The sequence below is a fragment of the Pollachius pollachius genome, assembly GCF_949987615.1.
Source record: "Pollachius pollachius genome assembly, chromosome: 11".
Classification (NCBI taxonomy): Eukaryota; Metazoa; Chordata; class Actinopteri; order Gadiformes; family Gadidae; genus Pollachius; species Pollachius pollachius.
This window is the reverse complement of record NC_136944.1, coordinates 21,361,716-21,375,061: the sequence shown is the minus strand read 5'-3', so window position 1 is coordinate 21,375,061 and position 13,346 is coordinate 21,361,716. Positions and strand designations below refer to the sequence as shown.

At 47.3% G+C, this 13,346-nt stretch overlaps 1 protein-coding gene across 7 annotated transcripts; it reads left to right on the top strand.

Moving 5' to 3' along the window:
• The first annotated feature begins 349 nt into the window (after positions 1–349).
• On the top strand, positions 350–12,984 carry ubtf (upstream binding transcription factor). 7 transcript variants are annotated; one of them, XM_079746084.1, is made up of 20 exons: positions 350–803; positions 3,017–3,071; positions 3,303–3,475; positions 3,591–3,674; positions 4,145–4,300; positions 4,410–4,474; positions 4,980–5,106; positions 5,240–5,350; positions 5,467–5,600; positions 6,107–6,290; positions 6,409–6,522; positions 6,901–7,059; positions 7,504–7,650; positions 8,476–8,586; positions 8,680–8,771; positions 9,190–9,379; positions 9,853–9,900; positions 10,174–10,239; positions 10,342–10,473; positions 10,795–12,984. In XM_079746084.1, the coding sequence occupies exons 2-20, from the start codon at positions 3,035–3,037 to the stop codon at positions 10,921–10,923; spliced, it is 2,259 nt and encodes a 752-aa protein (XP_079602210.1). In that variant the 5' UTR covers positions 350–803; positions 3,017–3,034; the 3' UTR covers positions 10,924–12,984. The 7 variants fall into 7 exon arrangements, with proteins under 7 accessions (XP_079602210.1, XP_079602212.1, XP_079602211.1 ...); XM_079746086.1 differs by having other exon boundaries at positions 350–1,040; XM_079746085.1 differs by having other exon boundaries at positions 350–1,433.
• The last annotated feature ends 362 nt before the right edge of the window (positions 12,985–13,346 follow it).

The window sequence follows — 13,346 nt, the reverse complement described above, 5'->3', positions numbered from 1 at the left end:
AGTCCAGTGGCTGCACCTCCGACTGGGTGGCTTCGCCTCCACTATCATTTAACATTGCTGAGCGCTCATTGGAAAGTCATTTGTTTTCAAAGAATTCGGCTGTGTGGATTGGTCGGCCCTGTAACGCCCACAAACAAGCCAAGGTGGAGTTGAGGGAGAAATACATGCTGGGCAAAATGAAGCTACCAAACGGGAAGCTTTTGATTCACCAAAAGGCCGAAGTTATCTGAAACACCATCCAGTCATGGGACCCACCGTTCTGTTACCATTGCGCCGTTGATGTACAAGTGGAAAGCTGTCATTAATAAAGAAATAATGCTGACGATTAAAAAAAAAAAAACAACGTTTATTTACATTGGAATCACATTAAAAAACATTGCGGATCATTCAGTACATCGTGACAAAAAGTTGCTCCAGAAAGGCACACGGTGTTGAAACGGTGGCTGCGTAAAGTCTACCCCAAAGCAGATCCGAATACGTGCAGGGTAATAACGGATCGGCCGGCCGCACAGATCGCTCCTCCAGCAATATGTGGGGAAAATAACAACCACCATCGTCGGCTTCGGCGTGAGGAAGAAGCAGCTGGAGAGAGATCGAAAATGTGGACGGGGCCACGCATGGCGAAATGGTTGGATCGAGAGAGCTGCGCCTTGAGTGGAGGGAGAAAGCAAGTGAGATGGAGGCGGGGGGAACTTCCATCTCTGCGGGGACTGGAGCGCCTGTGCCCTGGACCGACGGCGCAGTGCTGGCTAACGTTCAACCCACCCCTTCTTCCACAACGAGACTGACTCACGCCGAGACAGGTAAGCCGCTCAACCGCTTACATTTACAGCCCGACTGCGTGGTAAACAGTCGCCTTTATGGGTTTACCCCCTTAAATAAAAAGGCGCGTTTGGGATTGTTTTTTTTGTTGTTATTGTTTGCTTTGAGATGTTTTTAAAACCGCCTTCAAGGCGAGCCGTTCGCTAGCCTCCACCACGCCGACCACTGTAGGGTACAGACGAGGTCGCCATACCCGAATTCCTTGTCCTCTACAGCGGGTAAGAAATCCCGCTCAAGACCCAAGATTTTGTCATAAAAAGATAAGGTTTCTACTCGGTCTTGGCATGGGCTCATACGATTAACTGAAAGGATACGGGGAACATTATTTTAGAGAATAAACAGGGGTTTTCCGCGTGGAGACCTCCATGCGGTTGTCGTCGGAACAGCCATCCGCCTCGCTGGTTAGCCATCAGGGATATCGGTTTAATATCTCACCGTACGGTCTCTCCCTCTCTCACCGTGCCAGAAAGACCCAGGAAGGTCGGCGAACCCGCCTTCTGGGGCGCCTGGGCTCTTGGCTCGACAATATAGTAGTTCGCAACGCGTTGGTCGGGCTTTAAAGCGCGTTTGTCGGTCGCTGTGCGAGCAGACCGCCATTGGACCTTGACACGGTAGGTCTTCCAGCAGCCTGGGCTGAAGCATGGCGGCTCTATAGCCCTGGTGGCTCCAGTGAAGCACTGGCAAGACACTTCGATGGTAAAAATCGTCTCGTTTCAAACAATGCGACGTCGGTGTCGCCGTGCGGTTGATGTGTCGTGGACTAAACATATTTGGGGGATCGAGTGTTGATGATTTAAGTCCGATAGTCTAGTATTTCGTGTGTTTCCTTCACGTTTCGGTCCTTGAGTCTTGTACCTGAAACCACCGTTTCCTCTCCGCCGTACATTTTGAGAAGGCGCTGCGTTGGCTCACATGTTCTGAGGAGCAGCACTTTTAATGCGAGATTTGACATTGTTTTAAGTTATAAAGTGGTTATAGTACGAGTAAGTTTTCTTGGAGCATCATTTGACGTTTTGAATGTATACTTTAAACAAGTTTCAATTCAGTGGTTCATCAAATAAGTGTTGCACTACATTTTAGCGGGTTTTACTGCCGCATTATAGACCATGGTGATACAGGATTTCTCATTTTTTTAATTTGAGTCTTGTGACTTCAAATGTTACCCGATGTAAATTTCCCGGCCGGAGATTGCTCCACTTTTGGTCCAAAAAACAACATATCTACACGTATATTGCTGGAAACGACCGCACCGTGGCCAACGTGAAATGGCCGGCTTCAAGGACGGTTTGAAACGACCAGCATCCGCCATCATGGCTGCGAGCTCGACTACGCCTCGCCAAAGAATGCGCTATGGATGTTCTCAGCCCCTGCAATGAGACGGCAACAGCAAACAGTATTTAATGGCAAACGATTCTCTGGACCAAACAACGACTGCTAACGATAATCCCCCCCGTCCCCCAACCCTTCGGCAACGGCGAATGTCACGGCGGAGCCAGATCACGGTGGAGCGTCCTCTCGGTAGTGAGGCGGTTGGTACTGTTCCCCCCCCCCAAGCCACCATTTCCCTCCGTCGTCGGAGACCGAAAGCAGATCCCCCGTCCGTGGTCAGCTGGTCGCCTACAGCTGCCCGTCGACCATGAGCACTCGCTTCCTTCTTCCGTGGAACCTCCCAACCGCCACTCCGGGAAAAGAATCCATTACCGAGTGGATGCGGGGGGAGAAAATGGTGGCTCCTCTGGCGCGTCCTCCAGGACATTTTGTCGGGAAATAATATGAAGAATTCCGGCTGACAAATTGCCCGACGGTAGTGTTGTGCCGGTGCTCGTTGAAGCCCTCTGCGGTGTTATTTGAGATTTGAAGCCGTCACAAGCAATAGCCTATGTCTCACGATGTAGCGTTACGTTTAGGGGCGGTGTAATGAACATAAAACCATTATGTTGGAGCGGGTTTTTTTTTTTCATTGGTCGGATTGTGAAGCTTATTGCTTGCTCTTGGGTTTTAAATACGGCCGGAGAAAACATTTGATGTGTGATTTTGTAATTTTGACAAAATGATATGAAACCAACTCAAAAATAGCGAATACCTAAAATAGCGAAGCAATAGTAGAATAGGATATCCCCTATAGGCAAAACTCAATTGAGGGAAGTTTTGGTACTGTATTTGGCTGATTCTTTATTTTTTCTATCTTTTTTAGAATACAACAATAAATCAAATGAATGGAGATATGGACACCGCTATCCCGGACCAAGGTTTGATATTTGTTATTTTTGTTATTCGTATAAACCAATGCATAATGATAATGAATAGTTTTGCAATAGTGGCCAAACACATCTTTTTGTCTGATAAATATGTAGAGTAATGCAAAAATTCTAACTTTTAACTTACTTTTTTTTTTTTTTCAAGAAACTTTAATAGCACATTCAAAATTAAGTCCCAGACCGAGTGAAGACCCTTTTAACAGTCTTCTGGCTTTTCTACAGTTTGGGCCCAGGACGATCTTTTCAAACTTCTGGAATTGATGAAAATTGCCCTGCCCCTGAAAGACCTGACCAAATACAAGACCTCAGAGTCGCACCTGGACTGGGAGAAGGTGGCCTTCAACTCGTACACCGCAGATCAATGCAAGCAGAAGTGGTCGGAGGTCTCCAAAGAGGTACGGTTCAGCCTGAGGAACGTCCATGTTGATGTGATCCGTTTATTATTTTCAACAGTTTGTTGAAAATTTGTGAAAGTTAAACTCAAATTTAATGGTCTGTCTCCTCCCACAGATCCGCAAGTTCCGGACTCTGACGGAGCTGATATTTGACGCACAGGACTACATCAGGAATCCCTACAAGGGCAAGAAACTCAAGGTTGCACATCCTACCAAACCAATTGAGTTCCAATGCAAATTTATTTTACAAATGCAAACATCTTTTTACAAATATCCAACAACTATCGTCATACTCAACTGATTAAGTTACAAAGCAAACAGATTCTACAAATAGATCTCCATTTACCGTTAGTGACGCATCCTTCTCAACTGATTGAGTTCCAACGCAAACGTTTTATACTGTATAACAAGTTTGCTGTGGAACCCAGCCATTTAAGGATGGTCACAAATCGATAGATTGTGATTATTTGTATAATATAAATAACCAACATCTATCGTTACCATCCCACTCAATCGATTCACTTCCAAAGCAAACAAATTATTCAAATAAATCTCCATCTATTGAGGCCAACCCACTCCATCGATGGACTTCCAATGCAAATATAATATACAAATAGATCTCAGTCTATCTTTTGAGTCCTAATTCCCCCACTCTTTCCCCCTCAACAGAAGCACCCAGACTTCCCCAAGAAGCCCCTGACGCCGTACTTCCGCTTCTTCATGGAGAAGAGGGCAAAGTACGCCAAGCTGCACCCGGAGATGAGCAACCTGGACCTCACCAAGATCCTGTCCAAGAAGTACCGTGAGCTGCCGGAGAAAAAAAAGGTGGGAGGCCGTTGGCATAAGGACCCTGAGATCGTTTGATTTGGGCAGTTACTTTTCAACTCTTTTGAAAGTTACGTCCTAACATGTTTTTTTTGTTTTCCCATTGCAGAAGAAATATGTGGAAGACTTTGTGAAGGACAAAGAGTCGTTTGGGCTGAGCATGTCCAAGTTCAGGTACAACCACAAAACGGTGGTGGTTCTCTTTGTGCAATGCCTTGAGTCTAAAGGTTTAGCCGGGGACAAGATATTTGAACACATTGGAAGACAAATTCCATATTTGATACATTTATCGATTTACTTGGTGGCGTTCAAAGATTGGTCAAAATAGGTGCAACAGTATGACTTTTTACCTCAATTAAATTGGCACGCATTTCAAAAGAGATCCAGCCTTCACCGGTACAACATGACAAAAGATGTAGCCCTCCAACCGATCATTTATCCACGGGCAAAAGTTTTAATTTGACATCGTCTGGGTCTTCGATCAGAAGGCCAAGTCAACATTTTACAAAGACCCCCCATCCTAGAGTGCGTCTCCCTGGAAGTCGTGGACAGCGACGACAGACCGCCCAGTAACTCAGTGGTGATATTTCATCTACAATGATGCGGTGATCATTTTATGTTCAGAGGAACATTGTGGTTTCAATCCTAACCGTCTCTCTCTGTGATTCGTCCTCGACAGGGAAGAGCACCCGGAGCTGGTGGAATGCATGACCAAGAAGGGCTCCAACGTGCCCGAGAAGGCCAGGACCCCCCAACAGCTTTGGTACACACACGAGAAGAAGGCCTTCCTGAAAACACACGCTGACGTGAGTCCGACCCCCCCCCCCCCCCACCACCACCTTTCCTGCCATTTCATCTTCAGTTGAACGTCGCACAGAGCCTTAACTGTTTCCCATGCTACCGTCTTAATCTTAATGACCATATCGTTTTAACTTCCAGGCCACAACCAAAGACATCAAAGACAGCCTGGGCAAGCAGTGGACCCGGCTCACCGACAAGAAGCGACTGAAGTGGATCGGGAAGTCTCTGGAGCTGCAGAAACAGTATGAGGTGAGAAGGCTGCGCCACGGACCGACACGGACCTCCGCCTCTCGCCACACCTGTTGCATACTGGCCTGGTCGCCGCTGCCGTGGTCTGACCCGTGAACGTTGACCCTGTGGTGCAGGAGACCATGCGGGAGTACATCCAGCAGCACCCGGAGCTCAACATGAACCAGGGCGACTACTCCAAGTCCACCCTCACCAAGGCCGAGCGCCACCTGAAGGACAAGTCGGACGGCCGCCCCGACAAACCGCCCCCGTGAGTGGCCTCTCCAATCTCCTTTTTTCTTTAAATTAAAATTAAATTAGATTAAACTTCGAGTCACAAAGTTGCACAGCCAGTTAAGAGTGGACAGGACACGGTTATTGAGTGTTAGAATTCTAAAATTCTCCCATCTTCCAACTGTGAGGGGCTCAATCTCAACCGTTGCGATTTAAAGCAGTAAATAGGTTATAAGCCAAGCAAGGTGCAACCTTTTTTGAGGGGCATGCCGTTAACGAGCGGAGATTGGGGCTCTTGCTCGGGTTGGACGTTCGATTTCAAACCCAGAACCAGACGGCTGAGATACAAACGCCCGACCCCTAGTAGACTAAGTATCCTCCTCCCCGCTGCTCGTTCACCCAGACTAGCCTCTTGGGCCACAAATGCTCAGTGCTCAATTGACACATGCACGTGTGTGTGTGTGTGTGTGTGTGTGTGTGTGTGTGTGTGTGTGTGTGTGTGTGTGTGTGTGTGTGTGTGTGTGTGTGTGTGTGTGCGCGCAGGAACGGCTACTCCATGTTCTGTGCGGAGCTGATGTCGAGCATGAAGGACGTGCCGAGCACGGAGCGCATGGTGATGTGCAGCCAGCGCTGGAAGCTGCTGAAGCAGAACGAGAAGGACGCCTACCAGAAGCGCTGCGAGCAGAGGAAGAAGGAGTACGAGATCGAGATGAACCGCTTCCTCGGCGTAAGTCTCGGATTCATACTCCCGTGGAGGAGTTTTCATATACCGCTGGAACCTTTTCCATTCGTAAAAGGATGGCTGTGTAAGTCACGGTGCTCATACCGCGTGTGCCTGTGTGTAGAGTCTGTCTGCGGAGGAGCAACAGCGCGTCCTGGCGGAGCAGAAGATGATCGGCTTTAAGAAAGGAAACGCTCTCGGCAACGCGGCCCCGGCGAAGAGAGCTTCCAGGGCCAAGGTAGAAACCTCTTCCTCTGCTGCTATTGGATCAACGCCCGGCTGAATAACGTGTCTAAACATATCCGCTTATAACTCTACACCTGCCGTGAACACATTCATGACCGTGGTATTAAATTATAACAAATCATACATAATCATTGCGTTGTATCAGAAATTGTATTCATGCCTGGAAATGTACCCTTGCCTATACTATCCCTGCGTTTGATGACTACAATGCAGTTCACAGGCATAGATCAGTAACACACAACCACAAACCGACTCTCAGCCATGCTTGTTAAATCAAAAGCTGTTGAAGTCCCCCCCCCCCCCCCCCCCCCCGCTAGCATAGCCACAGTCCTCACCCTGCATTGGCGTCTCGCCGCCATCTTGTGATCAGCAGGCCGGGGCTGAGAAGCCCAAGAGGCCTATCTCCGCCATGTTCATCTTCGCTGAGGAGAAGCGGCCCAAGCTGCAACAGGAGCGCTCGGACCTGTCTGAGAGCGAGCTCACACGCCTGCTGGCCCGTATGTGGAACGAGCTGTCGGAGAAGAAGAAGGTGGGGGCCTTGGGGGGTGGGGGGAGGCTTCTGTTGTTGTTGTTGTTGTTGTTGTTGTTCCTGATATTTGGGTTTAGGCAAGGCATCGCAACTTTATTAATGTACCACTTTTCATACACGAGGCTGGCTCAAAGTGCTTCACATAAAAACATTGTCATGCGACACAATGAAATGAGAAAATGGGATAGAGAAATAAAATGAAATAAAAAATGCTCTGTTGAAAAAGTGCAAAAGTTAGAAGTAAGCTTTAGCAGAAGCCTAAATTAAACATAAAAGTCCTGAGTTGTTTTAAAGCGGTCAACGTTGGTCTTAAACCCTAGTGTAGGAGTCCGTATTTGCTGTACATAAAAGCTCAACGTGGGGCAGGCAGAAGGTCCCAGCCAACGGGGAGCTGTGTGCGCACGGCTGACCGTCTGTGTTGTGTGTCCCTGGCGCCCCCTGCAGGAGAAGTACAAGCGGCTGGAGGCGGTGCTGAAGGCCGAGACGATGAAAAAGGAGAAGGAGGAGCGAGGCCACCTCCCCGACCCTCCGAAGACGGCCCAGGACATCTGGCAGCAGAGTGTCATCGGGGACTACCTGGCCCGCTTCAAGGTGAGCCCCCCTCGCTCCCCTCACGCACACGGAGACGCCTGTGTGCTCCTTAGTTGACCAAGGCAAAGAGCGGGAAAAAAAGAACCGCGTAGACGCAACGTCAATGTATGAAATGATTCGTTTTTTCCTAGGAGTGGACATTTCTAAGAAAAGATTTTACATTTATCTGAACACAGAAAGTACACTAGGTTAAGAGTTTCTGCTTTTGTTTAACTTTTTTGAATTATTTGTCCTTAAAGATCTCCTATTATGCTACTTTTCTGGTCTCGGTTTCTTATTAATGACTCCTACAGAGCAACCTGACACGAATCACAGCACAAAAAACGGTGTCGATTTTTGGGAAACTCTTCCTCTCATCTGGGCGATTTCAGCGTTCTCCGTCAGCACTCGGCCTCGTCCTCCTCCGCCCCTTCGCCCCCCTCCTGCCAACCCCACTCCGTTGTGATTGGTTACCTTGCGGAAGAGCATTTTGCAGCATTACCATACCATAAATCCCGGAAATTTGAACAAGTGAATGGCGACCGGCGTCCCTAGTGTTTAGCGCTCAGCGCAGGCGCCCCAGACGGTCAGCAGGGAACACGTCTAAATGCATGTACGGCATTATCTGACACTTTAGTATGGTTAAACATGACTATAAATCATTATAACAACGTTTATAGGTCATAAAAGTCGAAAAAGCATAATAGGTGCTCTTTAAACCTAATTTATCAAATGGTACGAACAGATTGGGGCAGTGTAGGTTACCGCCCAGATGCGATAGGACGCAGCGAGGGAATCGGACGGTGCCGGCGAGATGCTGCCTCTCTAACACAATGTCGCCCGCAGAGCGACCGGCCCAAGGCCCAGAAGGCAATGGAAACCACCTGGAACTCCATGGAGAAGAAGGAGAAGATGCTGTGGATCAAGAAGGCGGCCGAGGACCAGAAGAGATACGAGGTACAGGCCCTCGCTCAGGGGAACCCCGGCTCAGCTCTGTAGACCCCACAGGACTGGAGATCTGACCCGTCACTCTGTTTCCCCCCCCTCCAGAGAGAGCTCTGTGAGATGAGGTCGCCCGTGACCACCGCCATCGCCTCGGGCAAGAAGATGAAGTTTGAGGGCGAGCCCAAGAAACCTCCCTCGTGAGTTGACCACCAGAACCAATACAGTTTTTTTGGCTTTGTGTTAGGAGAATAATCTCACTTTTCTTCCTGTTGACATCGGACGGTGGCTTATCATTCTGCATCCACCTACTGTTAGCAAACTAAAGGCTGCTAGAGTAACTAAATGTTATTCTCTACTGTTCACTACTTCACACTACTACTAACACCTAGAGGCTGTAAGAGGAACTAAACGTGAGTCTCTACAGTTGACCCCCTAGAGGCCATTAGAGTAACTACATGTTGTTCTCTGCTCTTCACCCCCTAGAGGCAGTTAGAGGAACTACTTGTTATTCACTTTGAAACCGAGCTTCACAGACAAGGCGCCGCCTCATCTTAGCTCCCGGCGGCCTCTTGGCTCGTTTCTCCCTCCGTGTGCTGACGTCCGTTGTCCCGGTAGGAACGGCTACCAGAAGTTCTCCCAGGAGATGCTGTCCAACGGCGAGCTGAACCACCTGCCCATGAAGGAGCGCATGGCGGAGATCGGCGGCCGCTGGCAGCGCCTCGTCCAGAAGGAGAAGGACCAGTACAAGAAGATCGCCGAGGAGAAGCAGAGGCAGTACAAGGTGCTGCTGGAGCAATGGCTGGCGGTAAGGAACTCAAAGAATACACTGAATATTATTAATATTAACTGAATACAATGCAATTTTGTATTATTTATATAATGCAAAATAATTGTGGATTTTATTTAGCTATTATTATTATTATTATTATTATTATTATTATTATTATTATTATTATTATTATTATATTATTATTATTTAGCAATATTTTTAATGCCAATTGTATGCGAGTACAAATCCTTTTTGTGTGTGGATCTGGATCTCTACCCTTTTTAAGGTGGAAAGAAAAGTATTTTTCTTTGCTGAATGTGGCTTAAGACGCCGAGTATTTTAAGTCGTTTATTTGGGGAGACATTTTTTGTTTTTCCGAATCACTCACAAAAAAATAGTATCGTTGTACTGTTTGGAGTTTGTTGCGCTCTGCATGGTAGACGTAATGATATCGGTTGTGACAGGAGGGTTGTGAGATCCTAACCTCTGTTGTCGTGTTGTCTCCGCAGAGCATTTCCTCGCAAGAACGACACATCTACAAGGAGTACAACTCGCAGGTACGGTGGTTGTTGCATCGCATAACATTTATTTAGGCTTTGGCCCAAAGCAACCTACATTGGGAACCGGGCGAGTCAGCACCACTGGCTTATTCAATTATTAAAATCCCCTTCCTCCACGTGAATGAGAGCCCTTCGGTAAAAGCGATACAAAGCGTAGCTCCGCACCGTCCAGTCGTTGGTTTCCGGCCCCAGATCTGCGCCGTCTCCCCCCAGGAGTTCTGCTTTAACAAAGCAGAGATTAACGATTGTGTGTCTCTGTCCACCTTGCAGAAGAGGAGGAGCGCCGCGAAGCCCGGCGGACCAAACGCCAAAGTGAAAGCCAAGGCCAAGAAGCCGGTGAGTCTCCACTCGGTTCAAGAGCTTTGTTTTGAACGGCCTCCATTGGTCTCTATCTCTACCCGGTGTCTGACCTGATACTATGCACCCCTCCCACCACAGGAGTCTGAGGAAGAAGAGGAGGAGGATGATGACGATGAAGAAGAGCAGGAGAAGGCTTCCTCTGCGGATTCGTCTAGTGAGGAGGACGATGATGATGAGGATGACGACGAGGAGGAGGATGATGATGATGACGTAAGTGACCTTCCGTTAGGGTTGTCGACAAGAGGAAAATAGTTGCTGTAGGCATAAAGTGCAGAGGATGATAATGATAAAACTCCCCAAAGATACTACCACACGATGTTTCGAGAAGCACCGTGTACTCCTTCTAAATAAACAATATTTGAAATCAATTTATTCTTATTTTCCCTTTATAAATTTTAAAACTGTGAAATTTATGGTGAAAAGAATAGCGCTTTGAAAAAATCCAAACAACAATACCACTGTACAACCGGGGCGGCTCGTTCTTGGGGGCGTCGTGTCAGTGCTGATGTCTCTCGGCTCTCGTTTGGCCAGCAGAACGACGAGGAGGAGGAGGACGACGAGGACGACCAAGAGGACGAGGCGGAGGACAAGGAGAACAAGTCGGAGGAGAGCAGCAGCGGCTCGAGTTCCGCCTCGTCCTCGGACTCGGACACGGAATGAGTGGGGGGGTGGGGGCCCTCCCCGTCCGAGAGACTGAGCCCAGCCCAGCCTAGAGTCCAGGGGGCTCTGCCACTGTGCCAACCCCGTTGTCCACCTCCTGCTCCACCACCACCAGAGGGCGCCCCTGCGTGGCCTCGTACATTTCTCACACACACACTCACACTGATAACGGCCCTCCCCCTTCCTCGTTCCTCTCGCCCCGGGCGAGGGCACCACCACCGCCTGTCCCCACGTGACCCCGCCCTGCCCTGGGGTGGGGGCCTCTTGTAGGTCCGCTGAGGGGGTGTCGGCCCGGGGGGGCTGATGGGTAATGGAGTTTTATTGGCCGGGGTGAATAACTTTTCTCCTGGCGTGTTTTTGTTCTTTGGACGAGGTTAAAACGGTTTGACGATCTGAAGTGGGGCGTGGGTGGTGACCTGGGTCCGCGGGGCCAAAGACCATATCGACGATGGCGACTTGGTTTTGGGGCGCCTCCAGGCCATAAACAAAAATATTGCACTCTTCAGAATGTGTCCTTGAATCTTTGTTTTTAGAGCCTGTGTTTGTTTTTTTTTTGTTGTCCTTTTTCAACTTCTAGTGACGTAGATGTTGCCATGTGGGATCTGGAAGAGGTTGTCTTTTCAGGAAAAATCAAGCCATGATGAATGTCTTTAACTCTTTCTCTTTCTTTGCCGCTGGACTTTTTGAAAACAGCTGGCTTCTTCTTTCCCGTATGTGAACCCGATGACGCGCTCCGTCGTGGACGGGCGTTTGGAAGTTAACCGTGGTTACTAGGTCTTCGTAAGTTCTGTTTCCCAACCACGGATGGTGTTTTGTTACAGTGTGAGACAATTCAGTTGAGGATTTTATTTTCCGTTGGTTTTTGACAATTACAAACATTTCAGCGTGTTCCGAAACGTTGGTTGTGTTCATTTATTCTGTTTTGGTCTGAACATTTTACCCTTTTTGTTTTTCGTTTTTTTTTTATTCATCAGATTTGGCGGCAGTCGCCCCTCTCGGCCTCTATTTTATATTTAATTTCCAACTTTTTTAATGAAGCCATGGTATTTTTCTGATTTTTAACTTGTGTTCAGATTCATGGTTTCTCTTGTCTTTCCGAATTTCGGCTTAACGATAACGACTGTAAGCCCAGCCGGTTTGTGGTCTGTTTATCCCAAAAGAAACGTGTGCACTTATATGTTATTTCTTTCTCCCTTTTGTGTATGTGTGCATGCTCGAGCAGTACACACGCTTACAGGTGTCTGTGTGCGTGTCCGTACATGCACACGTACACATGTATGCGTGTGTATATATATATATATACAAAGGTGTGAATATCGCTTTGCTTTAACGTTTGCGTTTCTGGATTGTGTTCATACTATGTGACGTGACTGCAGCGCAGACTGTTCTGTGCCCCCATTTCGGGACATCACCCCTACACCATGAATGTAGATATTGTTTGATCTCATTTTTCTTCCAAAGTTCTCTACTGATTTATTTCTGTTTTTTTCTTTTTAAGTGCTTTTTCGTCGTTAGTTAATTGGAAATTGCCAGGTTTTGTTATACATATTCCTGATCCGTTTGAGGAGCGATTGAGAGCTGGGCAAAATGTCCGGCGGTGATTTTACTGAGTTTGACCATTCGAAATCTCGTATAGAATTGGATAAAAGGTGTGATATATTTATATAATTGTTGGCAGAAATGTGAAAGCCGATTGAGAATTTTGGCTGACATAAAGGGATATGGTAAAAACTCAACTGCCGATTTAAAAGGGGGGTGAATTCTGTTATCTCTTTATTGTACATATTTTTTTATTGAAGTTTTATGTTAGCTGCTAATTGATTTGGATAAACCTACACCAGTGTCTCCGGACACGTGTCCTTTATTGGCGGGTATGTCATCATCTGCTTCGGTCATCAGTTGTCTACCCACGTGGGTTTGTTTGTAGAAGTGTTGAAGACGGCAAAGCTTTACAAGTCTTTATTGCTGATCCTTTAAAAAAAATTGATGTTTTCTATAGCGGAGGGTGTTCTGATGTCCTTGCAAATTTAAGTATTTGGGCAAATAAAACCTTAAAAAATATACGTTTTGTGTTTTGTCTGAACATGTGTGTGAATTTCCCAGGCATAAATCTGTAAAGTTACAGTAATTCATAAGCCGTATGAATATTCCTATTAACTACACTCTATGGCTTGTTCATAATTTATATCTCTACGTATAACTGAGATAGTTTCGTTTTTTGTATTGCCTTCAGTTTGCGAAACAAAGGTAGGTGTACTTACAAAGGTAGGTATATAGCCAGACTTAGGCATAACTAATCGAACATCGATGCCGCTCTATGAATCTTGCACCTCTGGTAATGCCTAGGTTGAACCAGCAGAAAGCAGCGGTGCTGTTGGTGAGCAGTGTTGCCATATTGGACCAGATAGCCCGCCTAATCTGGC

Coding starts and splice junctions, on each gene's coding strand:
- ubtf (XM_079746084.1), top strand. CDS start 3,035: ATGAATGGAGATATGGACACCGCTATCCCGGACCAAG. Junction 4,475..4,979: donor CTGAGCATGTCCAAGTTCAG/GTACAACCACAA, acceptor CGTCCTCGACAG/GGAAGAGCACCCGGAGCTGG. Junction 9,901..10,173: donor ACAAGGAGTACAACTCGCAG/GTACGGTGGTTG, acceptor TCCACCTTGCAG/AAGAGGAGGAGCGCCGCGAA.